The sequence below is a fragment of the Equus przewalskii genome, chromosome 17, assembly GCF_037783145.1.
Source record: "Equus przewalskii isolate Varuska chromosome 17, EquPr2, whole genome shotgun sequence".
Taxonomy (NCBI): domain Eukaryota; kingdom Metazoa; phylum Chordata; class Mammalia; order Perissodactyla; family Equidae; genus Equus; species Equus przewalskii.
In genome coordinates this window covers 56467030-56490004 of record NC_091847.1, presented here as the reverse complement: position 1 = coordinate 56490004, position 22975 = coordinate 56467030, and the positions used below count along the sequence as shown (strand labels likewise).

Below are 22975 nucleotides of genomic sequence, written 5' to 3'. Positions count from 1 at the left end.
ATTTTACCACAAAATTCTCAGAAAGTCTTTTCTTAATAATAAACCAGTTTAAATATGTATTTATGAGATCTTCAACTATACATAAGCTATTTTTTCCCTTGATTTACTAGAACCTCCAAAGTTTGTTAAGAAATTAGAAGCTTCAAAAGTTGCAAAGCAGGGAGAATCCACCCAACTGGAGTGCAAAATAAGTGGTTCCCCAGAAATCAAAGTGTTGTGGTTCCGAAATGACAGTGAACTTCATGAAAGTTGGAAGTACAACATGTCATTCGTTAATTCTGTGGCATTGCTTACCATCAATGAAGCCAGCACTGAGGACAGTGGGGACTATATCTGTGAAGCTCACAATGGTGTTGGCGACGCCAGCTGTAGCACAGCGCTGACTGTTAAAGGTTAGACACACTAGGCTTCTTCTTTCTTCTTCCTTCTCCTCTGATTTAGATCCTTTCTCAGCAATGTTATGAGCTCCAAAATAAAAAGGCTTGTTAAGGGACTTTCCTTGCAATTCTTAAACTATTTTTTATGAATTGTTGTGTCTTATGTTAGCATACTGTCATTTGGTCACACCAGTCACTCTTAATGATTCTAGATTCTAAAATATGTTTTTCCTTCTTGGTAAGCAAATATCCTTATTATTTATCTTCTTTTTCTGGTAGCACCTCCTGTTTTCACCCAGAAGCCTTCTCCAGTAGGAGCCCTTAAAGGTTCTGATGTTGTCTTCCAATGTGAAATTGCGGGAACACCCCCATTTGAAGTGGTGTGGGTTAAAGATCGAAAGCAAGTTCGAAGCAGCAAGAAATTTAAAATCACTTCGAAAAATTTTGATACAAGTCTTCATATCCTTAATCTTGAAGCCTCCGATGTAGGAGAATATCACTGCAAAGCTAGTAACGAGGTGGGAAGTGACACGTGTGTTTGCACTGTCAAGTTCCAAGGTTTGTATACAGGGCACAAAATTATATACCTCTTCGTTTCATCTTTTCTTGCTTTGTTAGTAATTTATGTGGCTGTGATTCTCTTTTTTTTTTCTCTAATCACAAATTTCTTTCATTAGAACCTCCACGATTTGTGAAAAAGCTAAGTGACACCTCAACCCTTGTTGGGGATGCTGTTGAGTTACGGGCTGTAGTGGAAGGCTTCCAGCCAATTTCTGTTGTCTGGCTGAAAGATAAAGGGGAAGTCATCAGAGAGAGTGAAAACACTAGGATTTCATTCATTGACAATGTTGCAACTCTCCAACTTGGGAGCCCAGAAGCATCTAATTCTGGAAAATATGTGTGCCAAATCAAAAATGATGCCGGAATGAGAGAATGTTCTGCAGTCTTGACTGTACTAGGTTAGTAAGAAAGTACAGCCTGAGAAAAAATCAAGTTGACTGACCCATGATCATTGTCTACAAATATTACTCTTACCCAGTCATATCTTGATTACACTCTCTTAGTTTGGAAGGCGACTTCATTTTCAATGCAATGTACTTCTTCTTTTAGAACCAGCCAGAATCATAGAGAAGCCAGAACCCATGACGGTCACTACCGGAAATCCTTTTGCATTAGAGTGTGTAGTGACTGGAACACCAGAACTTTCAACCAAGTGGTTCAAAGATGGAAGAGAATTATCTGGAGACAGCAAACATCACATTACATTTGTCAACAAAGTGGCTTCCCTTAAAATCCCCTGTGCAGAAATGAGTGACAAGGGATTATATAGCTTTGAGGTGAAAAACAGTGTTGGTAAAAGTAACTGCACTGTATCTGTCCACGTTTCGGGTGAGTAGTATGAGGTTTTAATGAATATATAATTTTTTATATTTTTCCCAGAAAAAAAATAAAACTTCTCTTTAAACGGAAAACTACCCTTCTCCACACAGATCGAGTCGTCCCTCCTTCCTTCATCCGCAAGCTGAAAGACCTGAACGCCATCCTGGGGTCCTCAGCGGTTTTGGAGTGCCGAGTCGCTGGCTCGGCCCCGATTTCCGTTGGCTGGTTTCAGGATGGAAATGAGATCATTAGTGGGCCTAAATGCCAGTCCAGCTTTTCGGAAAATGTCTGTACTTTGAATCTGAGCTCACTGGAGCCCTCTGACACAGGCGTCTACACATGTGTGGCTGCCAACGTGGCTGGTTCTGACGAATGCTCAGCAGTCCTGACTGTGCAAGGTCAGTGTGCAAGGATCAGGCTCCTGCTTCTCTAACGTCTCTTCCATGTGATTTAGTGCCTGCCTTGTGTGCAATTTCTTTATTTTGTCTTCATTTTTAGTCTTAGTTCTCTTTTCTTCAAGTAACAAAATCACTTCTCACTTGGATTTCCTTTTTCTCTTGATCTCCCCCTCCTCTGGGGTATCTAGAACCACCATCTTTTGAACAAACCCCTGATTCTGTGGAAGTTTTACCTGGAGTGAGCCTCACATTCACCAGCGTCTTTAGAGGCACCCCTCCTTTCAAGGTCAAATGGTTTAAGGGCAGCAGGGAACTGGTGTCAGGGGACTCATGCACCATCTCTCTGGAAGATTATGTCTCGGAACTGGAGTTGTTTGAGGTGGAGCCACTGCAGAGTGGAGACTATTCTTGCCTCGTTACTAATGATGCTGGCAGTGCTTCCTGTACCACACATCTGTTTGTGAAAGGTTGGCTCTTTTCTCCAATTCATGTATCTTTTAAATTTTTTTCTAAGTCTTCATTTGAGGATGTCAAATTTACCCTCACATTTTCTTCTTATAGAACCAGCCACCTTTGTGAAAAGATTGGCTGATTTCAGTGTGGAGACAGGAAGCCCCATAGTTCTTGAGGCCACATTTACTGGCACGCCGCCCATCTCAGTGAGCTGGATGAAGAATGAATTCCCTCTCTCACAGTCTCAGAATTGCAGTATTACCATGACAGAAAAATCTACGATACTGGAAATTCTTGACAGCACGATAGAAGATTATGCACAGTACAGTTGCCTGATAGAAAATGAGGCTGGTCAAGATATTTGTGATGCTCTGGTGTCTGTCTTAGGTGTGTTGACAGTTACCTCTTTTTACGGCTCTTTTCTTTCTTTTAAAACATTCTCTTTTAGTTCGCATGTCTGATTGATTACCATCCTTTATCTCTTAGAACCACCTTATTTCATTGAACCTCTGGAACATGTGGAAGCAACCATTGGAGAACCTACAACTTTACAGTGTAAAGTGGATGGAACTCCAGAAATTAGAATTTCTTGGTATAAAGAACACACAAAGCTACGAACAGCTCCTGCATATAAGATGCAATTCAAAAATAATGTTGCCTCCTTAGTAATCAACAAAGTGGATCACAGTGACGTGGGAGAGTATTCATGCAAGGCAGAAAACAGTGTGGGGGCAGTTGCTTCTTCAGCTGTGCTTGTCATCAAAGGTGATGATGGTTTTGCTTAACAAGTCTTGCTGTGTGTTGATAGGTTCTTTTCTTAAAAACATCAAAATTTTAGTAGATTGAAATATGTTGCAGATGTTTTCTCTCTTGTAAATAAGGATTATCTGTAACTTCTTTATAGAGCGCAAACTTCCACCTTCCTTTGCGAGAAAACTAAAGGATGTTCATGAGACTCTTGGCTTCCCAGTTGCATTTGAGTGTCGCATCAATGGCTCAGAACCTCTTCAAGTGTCTTGGTACAAGGATGGGGTACTTTTGAAAGATGATTCTAATTTGCAAACATCTTTTGTTCATAATGTCGCAACTCTTCAGATTTTGCAAACCAACCAGAGCCACGTTGGTCAGTACAATTGCTCAGCTTCTAATCCTCTTGGGACTGCTTCATCCAGTGCCAAGCTCATTCTCTCAGGTGAGTAGTTCATCCCATTACGCTTTTCAATATAGAGCGGCTTCATGGCTCTGGGCCACCAAAGGAGTAGGGCCACTTCATTTCTGCTTCCTGACTGGGAACATGAAAACTGAAGTCACCTTGTTGGTCTTCATTCTTTTCAGAGCATGAAGTTCCTCCTTTCTTTGATCTAAAGCCTGTCTCAGTAGATCTGGCTCTTGGAGAAAGCGGTTCTTTTAAATGTCATGTAACTGGAACTGCACCAATCAAAATCACTTGGGCCAAGGATAACCGAGAGATTCGCCCTGGTGGCAACTACAAGATGACTTTGGTTGAAAATACTGCCACTCTGACAGTTCTCAAAGTAGGCAAAGGTGACGCTGGGCAGTACACCTGCTATGCAAGCAACGTTGCTGGAAAAGATTCTTGTTCTGCTCATCTGGGTGTACAAGGTACTAGTTTGAGTAAAGTAGCAAGGTCTCTTACATTTTCAATATCTTAAAATACGGGAGGAAGGGTGTGCCTGAAAGTTACGTTGCAGACCATGGTCTGGTAATTGGAAGTGATCAAATGGATCCAGAGCCTTTCAAATGAGTCAAGTTTTTAGAAGTTTTATTTAAAAATGTAAAACTGGTAAAACATGGACTGAAAGTCCACTTTCAAAGGCTAAAAGTAGAGACTAGAGAGAGAGTGAACAAAAACTTTTCACAGAATTGCAAGAAAATCCAAATTTGAAAGAAATTATCTTAGGACAAAAAAGAAAGTCATCTCAAATAACTTATTTTCCACAGTAGTTTGTGAATTAATGGATTTTGTCCCTCTGGGGGATAGCAGAGCCCCAAACTATCAAGGCTTTCAAGAAGAGTCAGATTGTGTCAACTTCTTTTCCTCCACTAGCCCCACTTAAATTATAGCAGGAATAATAATAGGAAGCTAAGGGCTGGGGAGTACATCAATATCTGACATTATGGGAGGCAATCATCTCTTTCTATGGCATGTTCATGACTGCTGCTGTCAGAAATTAAATACTTAACTCATAGAGCTGCTGATCTAACCCATTAGAGCATTTTTAAGGGATTTTGTGGTGATGGTTTATAAATATCTTGAAATTGAAATAGAATTAGATTTATCAGCCCATTTGCTCTATGACATATAGCTAATCATTTTCATCTCCCTAAGCTTGAATTTTTTGCTTCAGTTAATGAAGAAAGTATTGCTCTCCTCACTTCAAAGGGGAATTATGAAGGTTTGCAGAAATATCTATTTAAAGTCCATAAGAGAAAGTGGCACTTTTAAAAAATATTAAGATATCTGACCTAGTTTTGCTATTTGACTCTTCATGGTACATAACTGATATCTTTTCAGCCATAGGAAACAAACAGTCACATACAGGAGAGAAATCAAACTCTCTTATTCCCTGTGAACCTCAGAGTGCCTCCACCAACAGATATGCTCTGCCTCTGAGCTTGAACTAAAGAAGTGATTCTTTGGCTGGGAGGAAGATTGTACAATAGGCATTAATGGCTCTTCCTCCTTCCTTTTGCAATAATATTTGATGTGGGTACTCACAAAAATAAATGTATTTTATTTTAGGAATTTTCTATTTAAGTTTCACTTAACTATTCTTCTTTGAACTGCATCAAATAAATTTGCTTTCCAGAGCTAAAGATCTCTCTGTTTGACAGAGATTTCTTTTTTCACTTGATTTTGAATTATACCTGTCTTTTCGATCCCTTACCTTGTGTTTTCCCTCTTGGTTCGTAGAACCACCCAGATTCATTAAGAAGCTTGAACCTTCAAGAATTGTGAAACAGGATGAATACACAAGATATGAATGTAAAATAGGAGGGTCTCCAGAAATCAAAGTTTTATGGTACAAAGATGAGACTGAAATTCAAGAGAGCAGTAAATTCAGAATGTCATTCCTTGACTCGGTGGCGGTGTTGGAAATGCACAGTCTCAGTGTTGAAGACAGCGGAGACTACACATGTGAGGCCCGCAATGCAGCAGGCAGCGCCAGCAGCAGCACTTCCTTAAAAGTTAAAGGTCAGATCTTACTCTTCTTTTGTGTTTTTCACATCATCTGCTTCTCCAGTTGTCCTCTCAATTTCCTGCTCAACTCTCTATTGATACCTTAAAAAGTTTTTTAAGTAGAATAGAAAATGGAAGGTTATGTTTTCTTTCTCTATGACAGAATGGAAAACTGATTCTTACTTGTAACTATATACTTACAGAATGCCTCCTAATTTTCCTTTTTCTCTAACTCAATTATCTTCCAATTTTAGAACCACCCATTTTCCGCAAAAAGCCTCATCCTGTTGAGACACTGAAAGGAGCTGATGTTCACCTTGAATGTGAGCTTCAGGGTACTCCTCCGTTTCAAGTTTCTTGGTATAAAGACAAGAGAGAACTCAGGAGTGGCAAGAAGTACAAGATAATGTCTGAGAACTTCCTTACGAGTATTCACATCCTGAATGTCGATGCTGCAGACATTGGGGAATATCAGTGCAAAGCCACAAATGATGTGGGGAGTGACACCTGTGCTGGTTCCATCACTCTGAAAGGTTAGAGTGACTTCATTCTCTTCTGTTTACTATTTTCCTTCTAATTTTAATATTCTTTTGGCCCCTTAGCTATAGCCCAGTCCTTTATCATTAGCTGTCTCTTCTATTCCCTTTTTTCCTTTCCACATTCTTTCATGCTTAGTGTACATCCCATTTCTAAATCCTACCAAATCCAAATATCCCTTTAGACAATTTTTCCAATAGGTTTTGATTGATTTAGAAAGCTGGAGAGGACAAGATGTTCAACTCCTTCTGCTTAATACAAACTCTAATGTGACCCTGCTCCCATCCACCAAAAATGCCTCTTATTTAAGAAATGAGAACAACACTTTATCACTAATTTGATTCCTAGCATTCATGACTCGAGGGAAATACTATTAACCCCGCACATTTTAAATCCCTGATTTGCCTCTTCTTCATCAGCACCACCAAGATTTGTGAAGACGCTCAGTGACATTTCTACCATCGTTGGTGAAGAAGTTCAGCTGCAGACTGCTATTGAAGGCGCTGAGCCAATTTCAGTGGTGTGGTTCAAAGATAAGGGAGAAGTTGTTAGAGAAAGTGACAACATATGGATTTCTTATTCAGAAAACATTGCAACCCTACAGTTTTCACGAGCAGAACCAGCCAATGCTGGGAAATACACCTGTCAGGTCAAAAACGATGCTGGAATGCAAGAGTGCTTCGCCACACTATCTGTTCTTGGTTAGTACGAATAGGATGTTATCATGAATACGAGTCACATGCTTACCAGTATCTGTGTTTTCCTTGGTTTTTCAATTTGCTTTTAAAATTTGGATGCAATTTATATCTCATTCCAGAACCTGCAGCAATTGTGGAAAAGCCAGAATCCATACAAGTTACCACGGGAGATACCTGTACCTTGGAGTGCACGGTCACTGGCACACCTGAACTCAGTACCAAGTGGTTTAAGGATGGAAAAGAACTGACAAGTGACAGCAAATACAAAATAAGCTTCTTCAACAAAGTATCTGGCCTTAAGATTATCAACGTGGCACCCGGTGACAGTGGAGTATATAGTTTTGAGGTGCAAAATCCTGTTGGCAAAGACAGCTGCACAGCCTCAGTTCGAGTCTCAGGTTGGTTGGTTGGGCCTTTGTTTCAATGTTACTACAATGTAGTTCCTGATTTACATATATGGGTATGGGAATCTCCATCTTCTAGAATGTGACATGAGTCTGACATCTTCTGAATCAGCAAAATCAGAAGTAACATACCTATAGAGTTAGAAGAAAACCAAGTTCAAAAGTTTCTCATGGAGGAATTCCCACAATTCAGGGTGGGAGGAGTGAAGTCTAGTCCCTGGAAAGGATAATGTGGTCCTCGACTATCACTTATGCTGAAATAATTCACCATATAATCATTCACAGCAGAGAGAGATCAAAATCTCTAACAAGTGAACTAGCACATCTTGTCCCTTGATTCTCAAGGCTTTGGATTGTGTGAACCCATAGGGAATTCTTGGGTACTCTCGCAAAAGGGCCAAATGGATCTACAGATAGTCCATCAAAAAGACAATAATTCTCTTTTCAAATCATTTTATAATGGATGTCCCTCGTTTGTTTGATTTTTTTATCACATTCAGACCGAATTGTTGCTCCTTCATTCACAAGAAAATTGAAAGAGACAAATGGTCTGTCTGGTTCCTCGGTTGTAATGGAGTGCAAAGTCTATGGATCACCTCCAATCTCTGTCTCCTGGTTCCATGAAGGAAATGAGATCAGCAGTGGAAGGAAGTACCAGACCACCCTGACAGATAACACTTGTGCTTTAACTGTGAACTTGCTGGAAGAATCAGATGCTGGCGACTACACATGTGTAGCTACTAACAGGGCTGGTTCTGATGAATGCAGTGCTCCTTTGACTGTGAGAGGTCAGTTAAAAATACAGTGAAGTAGAACTCCATTTCATAATTTATTAAACATTTTTATCAAAACTCAAAAATATTAATTTTTTTTCTGGTATGTGCTTTTTTGTGTAGAACCGCCATCTTTTGTTCAGAAACCTGATGCCATGGATGTTTTAACTGGAACCAATGTAACTTTCACGAGCATCATAAAAGGAACACCTCCCTTCATGGTCAGCTGGTTCAAGGGTAGCAGTGAACTTGTACCAGGGGACAGATGTAATGTGTCTTTGGAGGATTCAGTTGCTGAACTGGAGTTGTTTGATGTAGATACAATGCAAAGCGGAGAATACACATGCATAGTCAGTAACGAAGCTGGCAAGGCTTCTTGTACAACACATCTCCATGTAAAAGGTTGGTTTGACTCCTATTCCACATTTTTACAGTGAACATACATGAAGTAATATATATGTCTATATCTGTGTGTATATGTGTTTGATTTCATATTTTCAATTTTACTATAGCCCCAGCCAAATTTGTGAAGAGGCTCAATGATTACAGCATAGAGAAAGGAAAACACCTGATCCTAGAGGGCACCTACACTGGAACTCCTCCCATTTCAGTTACATGGAAGAAAAATGGCATAAATATCGCTCCTTCTCAGAGGTGTCATATAACCACAACTGAAAAATCTGCGATCCTGGAAATTCCAAGCAGCACAGTAGAGGACGCAGGACAATACAACTGCTACATCGAAAATGCTTCCGGAAAAGATTCCTGTTCAGCACAAATCCTGATACTAGGTTTGTTATGATTGCACATTCATATCTTTATATCCAAATAATCATTCTGGCATGTCTCCTTCATGACTCATTTCTCTCTTGCCTGCAGAACCACCATATTTTGTCAAGCAGTTGGAGCCTGTTAAGGTGACCGTTGGAGATTCTGCCTCTTTACAATGCCAACTTGCTGGGACCCCTGAAATTGGGGTATCCTGGTATAAAGGAGATACAAAATTGAGACCCACTGCCACCTACAAAATGCATTTTAAGAACAATGTTGCTACCCTGGTTTTCAACCAGGTTGATGTTAATGACAGTGGAGAATATATCTGCAGAGCTGAAAACAGTGTGGGAGAAGTGTCGTCATCCACTTTCCTGACTGTTCAAGGTGATTGCAATATTTTAAAAGTGAATGAATTTATGTGTCTTTTGAACAAGATTTAAAATATCTGGCAAGGGGCTTCCTTTAAGGAAAATCTTCCCAAATCCAAAATTTTCTGCTTAAGTAATTCCATCTATAATTAATGGCTTACTTTTTCTGGTCTTTACAGAGAGAAATAAGATAACTAAATTTTCAGTTAGAAAGATCATGTAATCATTTGTCCCTATGATTAAATCTTTCATGAGTGGCCATATTTTTAAAATTCCACTCCATGAATGTCTCGATCAGATTGCTAGAGAATCTGCTGCATGCACAGAGATGTACCTTAAGCCAATCAATTTCTCTGTTGGCTTACATATTTTTGCACCAACTGTGCCTTAGGGTGGCCTCAGAGTGAAACTGTTGCTCCAAAAGTTTACTTGTTTTTCTTTGTGTCTTAGTTAATTCAAGAGATGTTAATACCTCCTAATATTTTTATAGAAATACCATTATCTCTATAACAATAATTGTAAGAAGAATATTCAGTAAATTAAAAATGTCCAGTAGTATTCATCCTTTAATTCTATTCCTACAGAGCAAAAACTTCCACCATCATTTTCTCGACAATTGAGAGATGTTCAAGAAACTGTTGGACTGCCAGTTGTTTTTGAATGTGCCGTAAATGGATCAGAACCTATCTCAGTGTCTTGGTATAAAGACGGCAAACCATTGAAAGACGGCCCAAACGTACAAACATCGTTTTTAGATAATGTAGCCACTCTCAATATTTTTAAAACAGATCGGAGCCTTGCAGGCCAGTATTCTTGCACAGCCACAAATCCAATAGGGTCTGCTTCTTCTAGTGCCAGACTCATTCTCACAGGTTTGTGGATTCTTAAACTTCTTTCTGTTTCTGTAATTAAAATTTGTATAATCAAATACAAAATAAGGGAGAAAACATCACAATTTCTGTAAACTGGGATGATCCAGATATAGAGCCTGAAACCTTGTCTTTCTGCTCTCCTCTTAGAGGGGAAGAACCCGCCCTTCTTTGACATCCCCGTTGCCCCTGTGGATGCTGTGGTGGGAGAAAGTGCAGACTTTGAGTGCCACGTTACTGGGACACAACCAATAAAGGTCGGCTGGGCCAAAGACAACAGAGAGATACGAAGTGGTGGAAACTACCAGATTAGTTTTCTGGAAAACAGCGCCCATCTGACAATCCTGAAAGTAGACAAGGGAGACTCTGGACAATATACCTGCTACGCTGTGAATGAAGTGGGAAAGGACTCCTGCACAGCTCAACTCAACATAAAAGGTATCGTTTATTTCACGCAGAGTCTGACAAAATGTAATGATTTTATATTCTATCCTAAGGGGGCAGTTTTATTAGGACAAATGAAATTCAGGACATTTTTAAACAAATGACATAAAAATGTTTAAAAGGAAATAAGTTTCTCTATAGAATAAGTGATCTTTTTAAATCTGTATTTTTCTAAAATTTTATATACCCTACATAACCCTAAACCCATCCCCCTCACTTTTTTTTGTGACTATCTGGTTTTGTAAATGGCTGCAAGTTATTCTTATCATCCATCCCATAAATCAGAGAATCGTTTAGAGCAAGCTTGTGGAAGAGGCTGAAATGTTTAAGGACATACACTGATGTGCTGTATTTAGTTGGTCAGCATTGACTTTTAATGAAAGATACGACTTCTTTTTCTTGAAAATCCTCATGTTACTGACCTGCTTCTGGATTCCACTTCATATATCCTTGCAATTTCTTACAGAGCGGCTCATCCCACCAAGTTTCACTAAAAAACTCTCAGAGACAGTGGAAGAAACAGAAGGGAATTCTTTCAGACTTGAGGGCCGCGTTGCGGGTTCCCAGCCTATAACTGTTGCTTGGTACAAGAATAATGTAGAGATACATCCAACTTCTAACTGTGAAATCACATTTAAGAACAACACACTCCTGCTGCAAGTCAAGAAGGCGGGCATGGGCGATGCTGGTTTGTACACGTGCAAAGTGTGGAATGATGCAGGCTCTGCTCTGTGTACATCTTCAATTGTTATCAAAGGTTAGTTATCTTCACGTCCCCCCCACCCCAGCCTGTTGTGTTTTCATTCTTATTAGATAGCCATGTGCATTTCTTCTGACACACGCATTTCTCCTTCAACTCTGTTGACCAAGTTATAACAGATATAAATATACATTATTTAATTGGCTTGCCATAATTCCATACATGTTTACTTAAAATACATATTATTTGTAATTTAATTACATGGCCCAGTGAAGTAGGTGTCATAAAATAGACTAAAATCTTAGCTTGTAAATCATATCCTAAAATTCTTTCAGGCAGTTAGAAGTCTAAGTCTACTTTGAAATTCATGCATAAGTGACATATAAATTTTTATGAAGTACATTTACTTTGAAAAATTCTTAAATTTTCATCATTGAATATTGCATTAGCTTTGCCTATTATAAGTTATATGACATTCGGAAACATTCTGTTTTCTAAGTACATTTCTAAAGGAATTTTGTTTGGCATATATTGCCCAAAGATTTTAGCCCGTAAATGAATATTAATCCTAGACAAAAGAGTAAAATTTGCACAAAAAGAAAAAAAGATGAGTGGGAAGACGTTGTATATCATTATAGAAGATGTGTTTAAATACACAGTCATGGCTTGAGGCAAAGCAATAGACTGTATTGTTTAAGGAGCTCTTCTCTATCTGACCCTCTGACTGTAAGGACTTCATCCAGGTGGTTACAATGCACATTCATCAAAATAACTTTACAAACTAACCTCCCAGAGCAGCTTGGAACCTGATTACCAACTCTGATGACATTCTTGGCTATTTCAGGGTGCACAGATATTGGGTTAATATCATTAATAGATTAATATCACTAATAGGCTAATATCATTGAGTTGTCTTAAATTTCAAATTTCATCACTCATTTTATAGGATTTAAGTGTGTTCAGTTTTAAAACATGTTTAGTAAAATGAAAAATGTGCGCTTGGCAGTGGCTTATATTCATGATTTACATTCCTGATGGTTTTGCCATTGAGTAGATAAATACTTTCTATAGAATTTTGAGGCTATTTATCTATAGAGTTTAAAAGGAGAGTAGATATCAGAAGTTTTAATCTTTAAATCTTGAATATTGCCTTATTTTTCTTATATATAGGTCTCAGAACCATTGAATGAAATCATTACATAGCACTGTGTTGCAACTGGCCCTTCTAGGATGTTACTTGTGTCTTCTTCACTGGTTTCCAGTTGAATACTGAGCTTCAATTCCTAATTCCATTGGGCAAAGATTGGATTTTTAAATGCTACTGGAGCTTCATTTAATAGCTAAAGATGAACATCAGAGAAAATCACATATTAAGATGTGGGCTCATGGATTACTCGAATGGTGGCTTTCTTTCCCAGATGGTAGCAAGAATTGCAGCTCTGGATGAGCAGAATTCCCCAATAAGCTCCTAGTTTTTAGGGTTCAGCAGAAATGCAGCTGTACGCAGCTTTGAGAGAATCAATAGCGTGCTTCATGGCACAGAAGTTGATGGTAACTGCCAGGGCAATGTTTGCAGTGCTTAATCAGGACACAGATGCTCGGGTGACTTATGGGCAGCATGGCATCTGTTCTTTGCTTGTTTTTAAACCTTTCTCTTTTTGTAAAATCCAACAAACGTAATTATTGCCTTCAGAGAGGAACAAACCCGGCTCATGGTTCAGTTCTACTATAGCAACCAGTGTTACCCGTCAGAGGCAAAATTCGTTGCTTTTCTGGAATTTAATACTTTTTTGCCTTCTGTTCCTTTTCAGTTTATGTATAAAAATGCCTTTTTAATTCCAGAACCTCAGAAGCCACCTGTGTTTGATCAGCACCTTACTCCAGTAACAGTGAGCGAAGGTGAATTCGTGCAGCTCAGCTGCCACGTCCGGGGTTCAGAGCCGATCAGGATCCAGTGGTTGAAGGCTGGCAGGGAAATAAAACCCTCAGACAGATGCAGCTTCAGCTTTGCTAGTGGAACCGCTGTGCTGGAACTCAAGGACGTGACTAAAGCAGATTCGGGAGATTATGTGTGCAAAGCTTCAAATGTGGCTGGAAGTGACACTTCCAAATCAAAAGTGACCGTTAAAGGTACAGACACTTCAAAAATATTATTCAGATTAAGCCTACAACTGCTCACATTTATTTTCTTGTTACAATTTAGATACTAATGGAATTAGGTTTTTAGAAACATCACTTATTGCTGATTTGCAATTTATAGCCTCCTCATTATAATTGAAGTATTAGATAATTTAATGGAAATAGTATCAATACAAATTGTCTGAAATTACTCCAAGTTCACCATCATATTTCTTGAAACTCTTTTCATCGTATCCAAGAGGGGGTAAGTCAGTGAAGTTCCAAAAATGATGCTATAATAATGTGACATGAGGTAGCCTGATAGAATAAAGCCAAGTCTAGATATAAGACTTGATATGAATACGATTGTAGTTCAACCTGATGGGATAGCTGCAACTGGTTATAAATGTCTATGAACCTGCCTTGTCTTCTGTAATCCACTCTCATACACAGCGAGGCCTAGAGTGCACAATATTTTTGACACTGCCAAACTCCTAAAACTTATTTTCCAAAGGGAATTATTTATTACAATTTTAAGGTGATGGTGATAACAAAACCTGTAAATGTATTTTTTAGACAAACCAGCTGCAGTCCCAGCCGCTAAGAAAGCAGCAGTGGACGGGAAACTCTTCTTCGTATCAGAACCTCAGAGTATCAGAGTCGTAGAAAGTAAGTACTTCATGAAAAGTGCATCTTGGCCTATCTTGTACGTTTTACTACTGATTTAACTTTGGAAGAATCGATTTTGGAAAATGGGTATTTATTCATTTGTTTTCATTATTCCTTAGAAACCACTGCAACATTCATTGCCAAAGTTGGAGGTGATCCAATCCCAAATGTTAAATGGACAAAAGGGAAATGGAGACAACTGAACCAAGGAGGTCGCATTTTTATCCACCAGAAAGGCGATGAAGCAAAGCTGGAGATTAGAGACACCACGAAAACCGATTCTGGACTATACCGATGCGTCGCATTTAATAAACATGGTGAAATTGAAAGTAATGTTAACCTACAGGTGGATGAAAGGAAGAAACAAGAGAAAATTGAAGGAGATCTTAGGGCAATGCTGAAAAAGTAAGTTCAATAAAAAACCACACATAGAATTTTTCATTCACAAAAGACATCTCTCAAGAGGTGTGGACCCTCCAAGATTCAGATTACGAAAGAACATAAGCACACAGACATTTAAACAGAAACAGATAAGAAAATACACAATATTTTAGTGGAAGTTAGCGGTTCATTAAGATCAATTTCTGAATAATCATGAGAAAGTTTGAGCATGAGGTGAATTTTTATTGAAATTTTAGACAAAAGAAATGGCCCATAAAGAAACCTGTGTCTAAGCATGAAATGTTTGCTTCTCTGTATGATTTCTCATGCTCAGAATCATTTTCTAGATCAATTATTTTAAACATTTTCCATAATTACCAGTAATTTCAACACAATTTATGTGTCAACATAATTACTGGATTAATTATTAAATTCATCAACATTTAATTTCCACACATCTTTCCCATGACATATGATATTTATCCTTTATTAATGCTTTCCATTGCTGTCATTATTTTTCCTCATAATTCTTTCATTGGACTCTTTGGTTGTAAAATTTACAAAAATGTTCCTGTTATTCTTTCCTTAAACTCTTTGATCTTTGTAACAATGGTCCAATCTCAATCCACTTTATTTCCAAACCCACATTTTTTTTATTGTCTCACAGTTATCATGGTAAAATTAATATTTCTTGAATAAAGGACACAGAACTACTCCTTTATGAGAAAAAAACTCAATGTTATTTATAATCTTTGAATGATGATAATTCAAAATAAGTAGAAGACAGATGATTTACATTCATTCCTTATTTCATTTAGGACTCCAGTCTTAAAGAAAGGAGCTGGAGAAGAAGAGGAAATTGATATCATGGAACTTCTCAAAAATGTTGATCCTAAAGAATATGAAAAATATGCCCGTATGTATGGAATCACTGACTTCCGGGGTCTTCTTCAAGCATTTGAACTGCTAAAGCAAAGTCAACAAGAAGAGACACATAGATTGGTATGATCTTTTGTAGATAACATCATCTTTAAAAATTCACATTTGAAACATCTACATATGCCCCTTGAATTTCCAGAACCCTCTAGTTGCATGAGATCATTTGATATAACCTAAGCAGTCTCAAGAACGGAAGCTGAATATAATCCTCTAATTCAAATTTTATTTGATATGTAAAACTTACACTATTTTTCTCCTCAGGAAATTGAGGAAATAGAGAAGTCAGAGAAGGAAGAAAAGGAATTTGAAGAACTTGTATCATTTATTCAGCAAAGGCTGTCACAGACAGAGGTAAAATGATTTAGGCTGATAATAAAATGAATAAATTATTGGGAATTATAAGAGAAGGAGTGACTAATGTGTTTTAATTCTCTATTCTTCTAGCCTGTCACTCTGATCAAGGATATTGAAAATCAGACAGTTTTGAAAGATAATGATGCTGTGTTTGAAATTGATATTAAGATTAATTATCCAGAAATCAAACTCTCATGGTACAAAGGGACTGAAAAACTGGAACCCAGTGATAAATTTGAAATAAGCATCGATGGTGATCGACATACACTCAGAGTCAGAAACTGTCAGCTTAAAGATCAGGGCAATTATAGATTGGTGTGTGGTCCACACATCGCTAGTGCTAAACTCACTGTAATTGGTAAGTAAAAAGAGTTTTATTAAAAAAATCTTTTGAGGTGAATTGACTGTTGAGCACTTTGCATGTGATATTGAACAAAATGTGTATTGTGTCATATGAACAGAGCCTGCTTGGGAACGGCATCTTCAAGATGTTACTTTGAAAGAAGGCCAGACTTGCACCATGACATGCCAATTTTCTGTGCCAAATGTAAAATCTGAATGGTTCAGAAATGGCAGAATCCTTAAACCCCAAGGTAGATACAAAACAGAAGTGGAACACAAAGTCCATAAGCTGACCATTGCAGATGTTCGAGCAGAAGACCAGGGACAGTACACCTGCAAATACGAAGACCTCGAAACATCAGCAGAGCTCAGAATTGAAGGTGAGTGAAAGACTGTGGATGGAGTTATTGCAGCAATATGTCGTGCAGGACCCCTGCAACTCTGCAACCCTGCCCTCAAGCATATCCCGAAGTGTTCCTGTGTTCTAAGTTCCCAACACATGTACTCATTACATTCACTCATATCTCAGAATTCACACAGAATCAAAAAGGAAATATTCACATAAGTGCTGAGTCTTTTGCATAGTCCTTTTTGACCAGAAGCAGATTTCAATCTAAACTAAGACATGACTTTCTAACAGTTATTTCTGTTGAAAGCCTAAATTTCATAATTCTCACATCTATGATTCTCACTCCTGGAAAGAAACCCTTAGAAAGGACCAGATTTCATGGCTATATATCTAGAGGATCTTGGCTAGGAGTTGATATTTTGTTTACAGGAATTAATTTGAACTCTATTTGTATGAAATGTCATAAATAAAATTAACAACATATGTGATGTGTGATTAGCAGCTATTTATCAAGAATAATTATTTCATATGAGGATCCTACTCCAGCCCTCAGAATCTGAAATAAAGTGAAATCTCAGGATTTAAGAGCAACAATATTTATTTCCTAATTCTTTGATCGTGTGCACTGTCTGAAGACATCCTTGGACTGTATTGAGCAACATTTTGGCTATAATGATAGCATCTACTTCCAGTTGTTGGTGCCCATTTATAGTTGTTGGAAAACAACTATATGGCTTCTTATTTACATAAGCACTTCAGTTTCTCTGACTTGCTTTACAATGGATATCAATGACTGGTTGTATTTTAAAGTTCAAAAATTTTAAATGGTTTTCAAATTAAAGGATCCAGTTGAAAGTGCTTATCATTTTTTAAATAATTACATATTTTTAATATGATCTTTCAAAATAAAAAGGTCTCCAGAGTACACATGATGTCTAAGATGTTCATGATGCTGTTATATATTGAATGCTAGACTTCCAGGTAAAATTTTGCAGAAGGACCCACCACTTCAGCCAGTTCTCCGACTAAACCCCCTGCCATTCCCAGTGGATTGACTCGTGCATGCCCTCATGTGCTCACAAGCAGATTTCAGAACTCTGAAAAATGAACCCTTTGAAATCTACAAGTGTAGATTTCCTATTGAGTTTGAAATTATTTCATGGAGAAAGTTATACACATTAGATAACATACAATTCTAGATCCTGAGTAGCAAAATTATTTTACTGAGGAAAGAAAGAATTTCAAAGGGGAATAGATTATAGAGCAAAATTAAGTTTATGTTCCCTTTACTTTGAACCCCCTCATTTCACTAACATTTTTAAAGTTTAATTTGGCTTTTGGGTTACAAGCACCCTTGCCTGTTGCCTTCATGTAAGTATTTAAGGACTCTCAGGGATTTCTTTACAATTTCCTACATTGATCCTGCAGGAATACACTTAAGTATTGAGAAAATTTTTGGTTACTGATGCAAAGAAAAGCATTTTCTTCTTGTTTTATATTTTTAGCCCTTTTGGCTATTTTCCAATTGGATAAAAAGATGGAGACTTTAAATATCTGGGGGGAAAGCACAGTGAAAGAAATGCCTCCCTATACAATCTAACTTTGAACTTTCTTTGTGCTTAAACAGCTGAACCAATTCAGTTTACGAAACGCATACAGAACATTGTGGTGAGTGAGCATCAATCTGCCACCTTCGAGTGTGAAGTGTCCTTCGACGACGCCATTGTAACATGGTACAAAGGACCAACAGAACTGACCGAGAGCCAGAAATACAACTTTAGGAATGATGGTCGCTGCCATTATATGACCATCCACAACGTGACCCCAGATGATGAAGGTAATTTAATTGACAGTGTCCCTGTGAATATATGATTTAAACCTTATCTGTTTTATATATTTCTACCCTACTTTACATGCATACTCTGTAATTCTATATAGAATACTTTGTTAGGAAAGACACGTATGAGTAAATACATACTATATTTAAACAAAGAGTGTTATTTACAAAGATATCAGAAAGCAAAACTTTGATGATTCTCTTCCTTAGGTGTCTATTCAGTAATTGCTCGCCTGGAGCCAAGAGGTGAAGCGAGAAGCACGGCAGAGCTGTACTTAACAACCAAAGGTCAGAAAACACCACAGGAAAATCTTCGAAGCAAAGTAGCTTGCACAGACAAAATGCAAATACAAAATGTAATTTTAAATACAATTAATGTAATTCTAAATACCAAAATGTAATTTTTTTCTCTTTTTCAGAAATCAAACTTGAGATGAAGCCTCCTGGTAAGTTAAAAAAAGAAAAATCCTTGCTTACACCTTCAATGTGATTTTGTAAATGATAGAAGCCAAACTAAAATGTCTAAAAATATTATTCTTTTTTTCAATAAAATATTATTCAGTAAAATTATTATCAGGAAAATAGTACAATTTGGGAAATTAGAGAGAATAAGGTTACGTTCAACTGATATCTAGGATCACGCCAAATGGTGTGACCATAGAAAAAAACAAACTTTCCCAGAGAATAAACTTGCATATGTGGTTGCATTCAAAAGAATCCTAATATCTTTGTGTCTACATGTTAGATGCTGCTGTTGGAAATGCCTGACAATCAAACACATCTTAGTTGTCTAGTAAATATCTATGTTTTCAGTCTCCCTCTGCTTATCATTAAATGTCCCTTTTCAGATATTCCTGACTCCAGAGTTCCAATCCCAACCATGCCTATCAGAGCAGTGCCACCAGATGGTAAGACCCAGCATCGCGATGCCTTGGCTAGAAGCAGCAATATTCCACCACTAGGAAATCAGCAATGCCAAACCAGAGCATAGAGCAACAGATCCTGCCATGTCATAGTCTTTGCTGTGTAATTAAAACTCAAAGCAAAAGAGTAGTTACAATTATCAATATATGCTACTTTTATTTGTTCTGGTTGATGAATTCATACTATAACATCTTTGAAGTACTGAAAGAGATGTGTTGAGACTTTTCCTTATACTCCACACAAAATAGGGAACCAAACTGTTTTACTGATGATGCCATTCATTTTCTTCAGAAATCCCTCCTACGGCTATTCCTCCTATCCCTCTGTTACTACCAGCACCTGAAGAAAAGAAACCACCAGCAAAACGTGTTGAAGGTACTACATGTTATCTACCTAAATGTCAAAATACCAAATTTAACTATTGCAGGCCTGGAAAATGTTATTTAATGCAACACATTGGCCCTCTAGTGGTCACTAGGTTGAATTGTCTATCAAAATGTAAATTATTTGCTCTAAGTATTAACTAACTAAATGTGTAAGACATGTGCCTAAAATTCTGAAAATCATCAGACAAACCAACTGCGATGCTTACTATTAAAATATGTTAGTTTAATGGAATCACTTAAACATTAATGGCAAACTGATTTCACGTTTCCTATTTTCCTAACTACACACATAACAATAAAATAATGGAATCAATTTCTAGTGAAGCTTATGGAAATAAAACATACTAGTTTATGGTCAAGTTACAAAATACAGTTTGGTTTTTTTCCCAATTACAATGTCAACTTCTTTTTAAAATTCACTATTTTGTTACAAAAAATACGATTTAGAGTATTTATATATTTAATTTTTTTAAAGCAAAGGAATTCGTTCACCAATAAGGAGCTCTTGAGTGTACCAGGGAATTGCCCCTCTCAAATATTTCAATAGATAAATTGTACTATTTGTGCCCCAAAACTGCTCAACTAAATCAGTCAACAGACTGCCTGGGACTTTCTGGAGTTCTGGGGAGTTCAGAATTGCTTTCAGAATTCTCCTGGCATCATCAGAAAAAATCCTGCATGCCAAAGTCACATTTTTCCACAGCCACTATTGTACTGGCTTCCAGGGTTTGACGGGCTCATCCCCTAATATCCACTATAGCTGGTGTCAAAAACTTGAGCTAGTTTTCAGCCAGCCTCGGGAAATTCAGTTAAAAAAAAAAAAACATAACTTCCAATTTTGTGACTAATGCCACTCAATAACAAAGAAAAGCATTTTTATAATCTGTATGAACATAGTTAAATATATTTCATCTACTTCTTTTGGCAGAGAGAAACAAGACTCAAAGATCATTAATTAGATTTCCACTTATATTTGTTGTCAGGAATAATAATTTATCTTAATGAATTAATAAGTGATTTATTATTTGAGGGTTAGTGTCAACATGGCTAAGTTTGAGCACCCACAGGGGAAACTCAAGAAATTAAGTCATATTTTAAAAATTAACAACAGTGTTATTTAGTCATGAATACTAGGAGCCATAATCAAGTTGTGATCGGCGGCAGTGATCAAGGTATAACATCAGCACCAAAAGAAAAATTCCACAATATATTATAGATAGGACACTAATTCACTTGTTAGTCTTCTTCCTGACAAATTTAAAGTGTTCTTACCTACGTGAAACAAAAATGGAAATGTGTACCTTTTCTATCGATGATATCACTTAGATTCACTCAGGATGTTCTGAAAACTTTAACTCTAAGCGGGCATAAAATCAGTGAGGATGTAAGATTCCCCACACATTCTATCTCCCTCAAAAAAAACTTTTCTGCCTTCTAGTCCAAGATCTTTCTGAAACAAGTATCTTGCAATAATGTGCAGAATCTCTTGTTACTATCAAAACATATGAAAAAATAAAATACTTCAATAAACCTCCTAGTTTCGTGAAAATAGTTTAGTTATTGACATCTGACATCTTATTTTTTAGTGACCAAAAAAGCCAAGAAAGTCGCAAAGCCCAAAGAAGAGGCACCGCCGCCTAAAGGTATTATAATTAATTAATCAAAATTTAGACGTACTGGTGTTCTCTTAGTTAAAAATTTTAAATCTCAAATAGAGGAGGTTGGAGGAAGGTGAGAGTTTGATGGTATCTCTCCTTTCACTCACTCTCAGCCTTTTCTTTGACTCAGTCCTCATTCTCTCTTTCTCAATTTTCTTTTTTTCTCCCCGGACCTCCTGTGCCATTGTCTGCCCATGGCATGCAATGTCAACCCAGAGGGTTCATGTTATCTCTGGATGGTAATTTCCAGAAGCCACTGCCCTCTAGTCCAACAGCTGGTCTTGATCAAGTCACCACAGCAGAAGGTCAAAGGCTGATGCCAATGTCAAGTGGCTGCTCCAGCCCAACTCAGAATCCTTCCTGGTTCACTTGAGCTAAATGTTGATACTTGCAGAAAAAATAATTGTGAAGGAGAGTCAATTCAATTACTTTAATTTTCACTATATCCTGGAAGCGTTTAGGAAGAAGATTGGATAACTACATTTAAACAAATAGTTTCTACCCATTTGACTAAGATTAGAGTACAGAAGCTCCTCCAAGAAGGAGCACCCAAGAGCACGAGACACCAATCACTGAGACTTTCTTCTGAGTGGTCATTTGTGAAATGTTCTAGAATAAGAGGAAGCTAAAAGAGCAGGGATATTTCCTGAACTTTACAGTTAATCATTCAAAAAATTAAACATGCATTATTTTTTAGCACTAGACATATTGAATCTTCTCGTCATGTTACTTTAAATTATTTTAAATCAACCTAAACCAGAATCAAACTTCAGCCTTTCTGTACATTTTCATTAACATGGCGTTGCATAGCATTTCTGGGGAGCTAAATTTGGAAATTATAAAAGCATTTGGTATATTAGTAGTAGTCACAGATCATACAACTGACTAACGGGTGCACAGGAGTAGTAAACATTAAATAATGCAAATCTAAAAATAAACATGTATTTTATGTTTTTAAAGTCCCAGAGGTTGCCAAGAAGCCCCCGCCTCCCACTGCCTTAATTCCAGCCAAAGGTAAATGAAAAGAAATTATTAAATATTTGTATTCTATTTATTCCTGAGATTTGCATCTCTGCTGTGTATTCTTATTTTTAAATATTAGGCTTTTATCTTATTGTAAAGTTGTAGAGTCTTTTCTGCTATATTAAGATTAGCACTAGAAATGATGGCTACTTCACATTGTTCCAATCCCAGGAAAGGAAACCCAGGGAGATGTTTATGCAGCCACAGCACAAGGGACACAGGGGAAGAAGTGGTGAGGGCTAGAAAGGGAGGGCTCATCCCTTATGGTTTCAGTTGTAGCTGACACAAATGTAAGGATCGTATAAATCATGTTAGCCTTAAAGATTTTTGAAAAGTTTTTATATAAAAGTAACTAATTGATTTGGTTACATAATTTTAAATATTATCTTTATTAAATTGACTAAAGAGTCATGTTCGACTATCAAAATGTAGCTTAAAATTAGAAATGTTCTCAAAAGAACAATTGGAAATGTAAATAGAGATTAACTGCAGAAACATTAAATATAAATTCAATTAAATGATCAAATATTAAAATATCCCATGGGAAACTAGGGGGTTTGCAAACTGGAGTTCTCATTGTTCTCTGCATAGAACAATGGAAGATGTGTCCTTTTGATA

General features: G+C 37.3%; 1 protein-coding gene across 1 annotated transcript in view; it reads left to right on the top strand.

Annotated features, from left to right (window-relative positions):
* Window positions 1–22975, top strand: part of TTN (titin) — a 269108-nt gene that overhangs the window by 84507 nt on the left and 161626 nt on the right. The window contains exons 77-111 of the mRNA XM_070580292.1: window positions 111–392; window positions 657–935; window positions 1055–1336; window positions 1488–1766; window positions 1868–2155; window positions 2344–2622; window positions 2717–2995; window positions 3095–3373; window positions 3513–3800; window positions 3944–4231; window positions 5544–5825; window positions 6065–6343; window positions 6767–7048; window positions 7165–7443; window positions 7950–8237; window positions 8346–8624; window positions 8735–9013; window positions 9102–9380; window positions 9949–10236; window positions 10384–10671; window positions 11144–11434; window positions 13220–13507; window positions 14072–14164; window positions 14284–14569; window positions 15364–15547; window positions 15746–15835; window positions 15929–16196; window positions 16300–16560; window positions 18157–18366; window positions 18577–18654; window positions 18786–18812; window positions 19215–19274; window positions 19582–19665; window positions 21263–21319; window positions 22295–22348. Coding sequence (XP_070436393.1) covers window positions 111–392; window positions 657–935; window positions 1055–1336; window positions 1488–1766; window positions 1868–2155; window positions 2344–2622; window positions 2717–2995; window positions 3095–3373; window positions 3513–3800; window positions 3944–4231; window positions 5544–5825; window positions 6065–6343; window positions 6767–7048; window positions 7165–7443; window positions 7950–8237; window positions 8346–8624; window positions 8735–9013; window positions 9102–9380; window positions 9949–10236; window positions 10384–10671; window positions 11144–11434; window positions 13220–13507; window positions 14072–14164; window positions 14284–14569; window positions 15364–15547; window positions 15746–15835; window positions 15929–16196; window positions 16300–16560; window positions 18157–18366; window positions 18577–18654; window positions 18786–18812; window positions 19215–19274; window positions 19582–19665; window positions 21263–21319; window positions 22295–22348 — 7977 coding nt within the window. The remainder of the gene's footprint in view (window positions 1–110; window positions 393–656; window positions 936–1054; window positions 1337–1487; window positions 1767–1867; window positions 2156–2343; window positions 2623–2716; window positions 2996–3094; window positions 3374–3512; window positions 3801–3943; window positions 4232–5543; window positions 5826–6064; window positions 6344–6766; window positions 7049–7164; window positions 7444–7949; window positions 8238–8345; window positions 8625–8734; window positions 9014–9101; window positions 9381–9948; window positions 10237–10383; window positions 10672–11143; window positions 11435–13219; window positions 13508–14071; window positions 14165–14283; window positions 14570–15363; window positions 15548–15745; window positions 15836–15928; window positions 16197–16299; window positions 16561–18156; window positions 18367–18576; window positions 18655–18785; window positions 18813–19214; window positions 19275–19581; window positions 19666–21262; window positions 21320–22294; window positions 22349–22975) is intronic.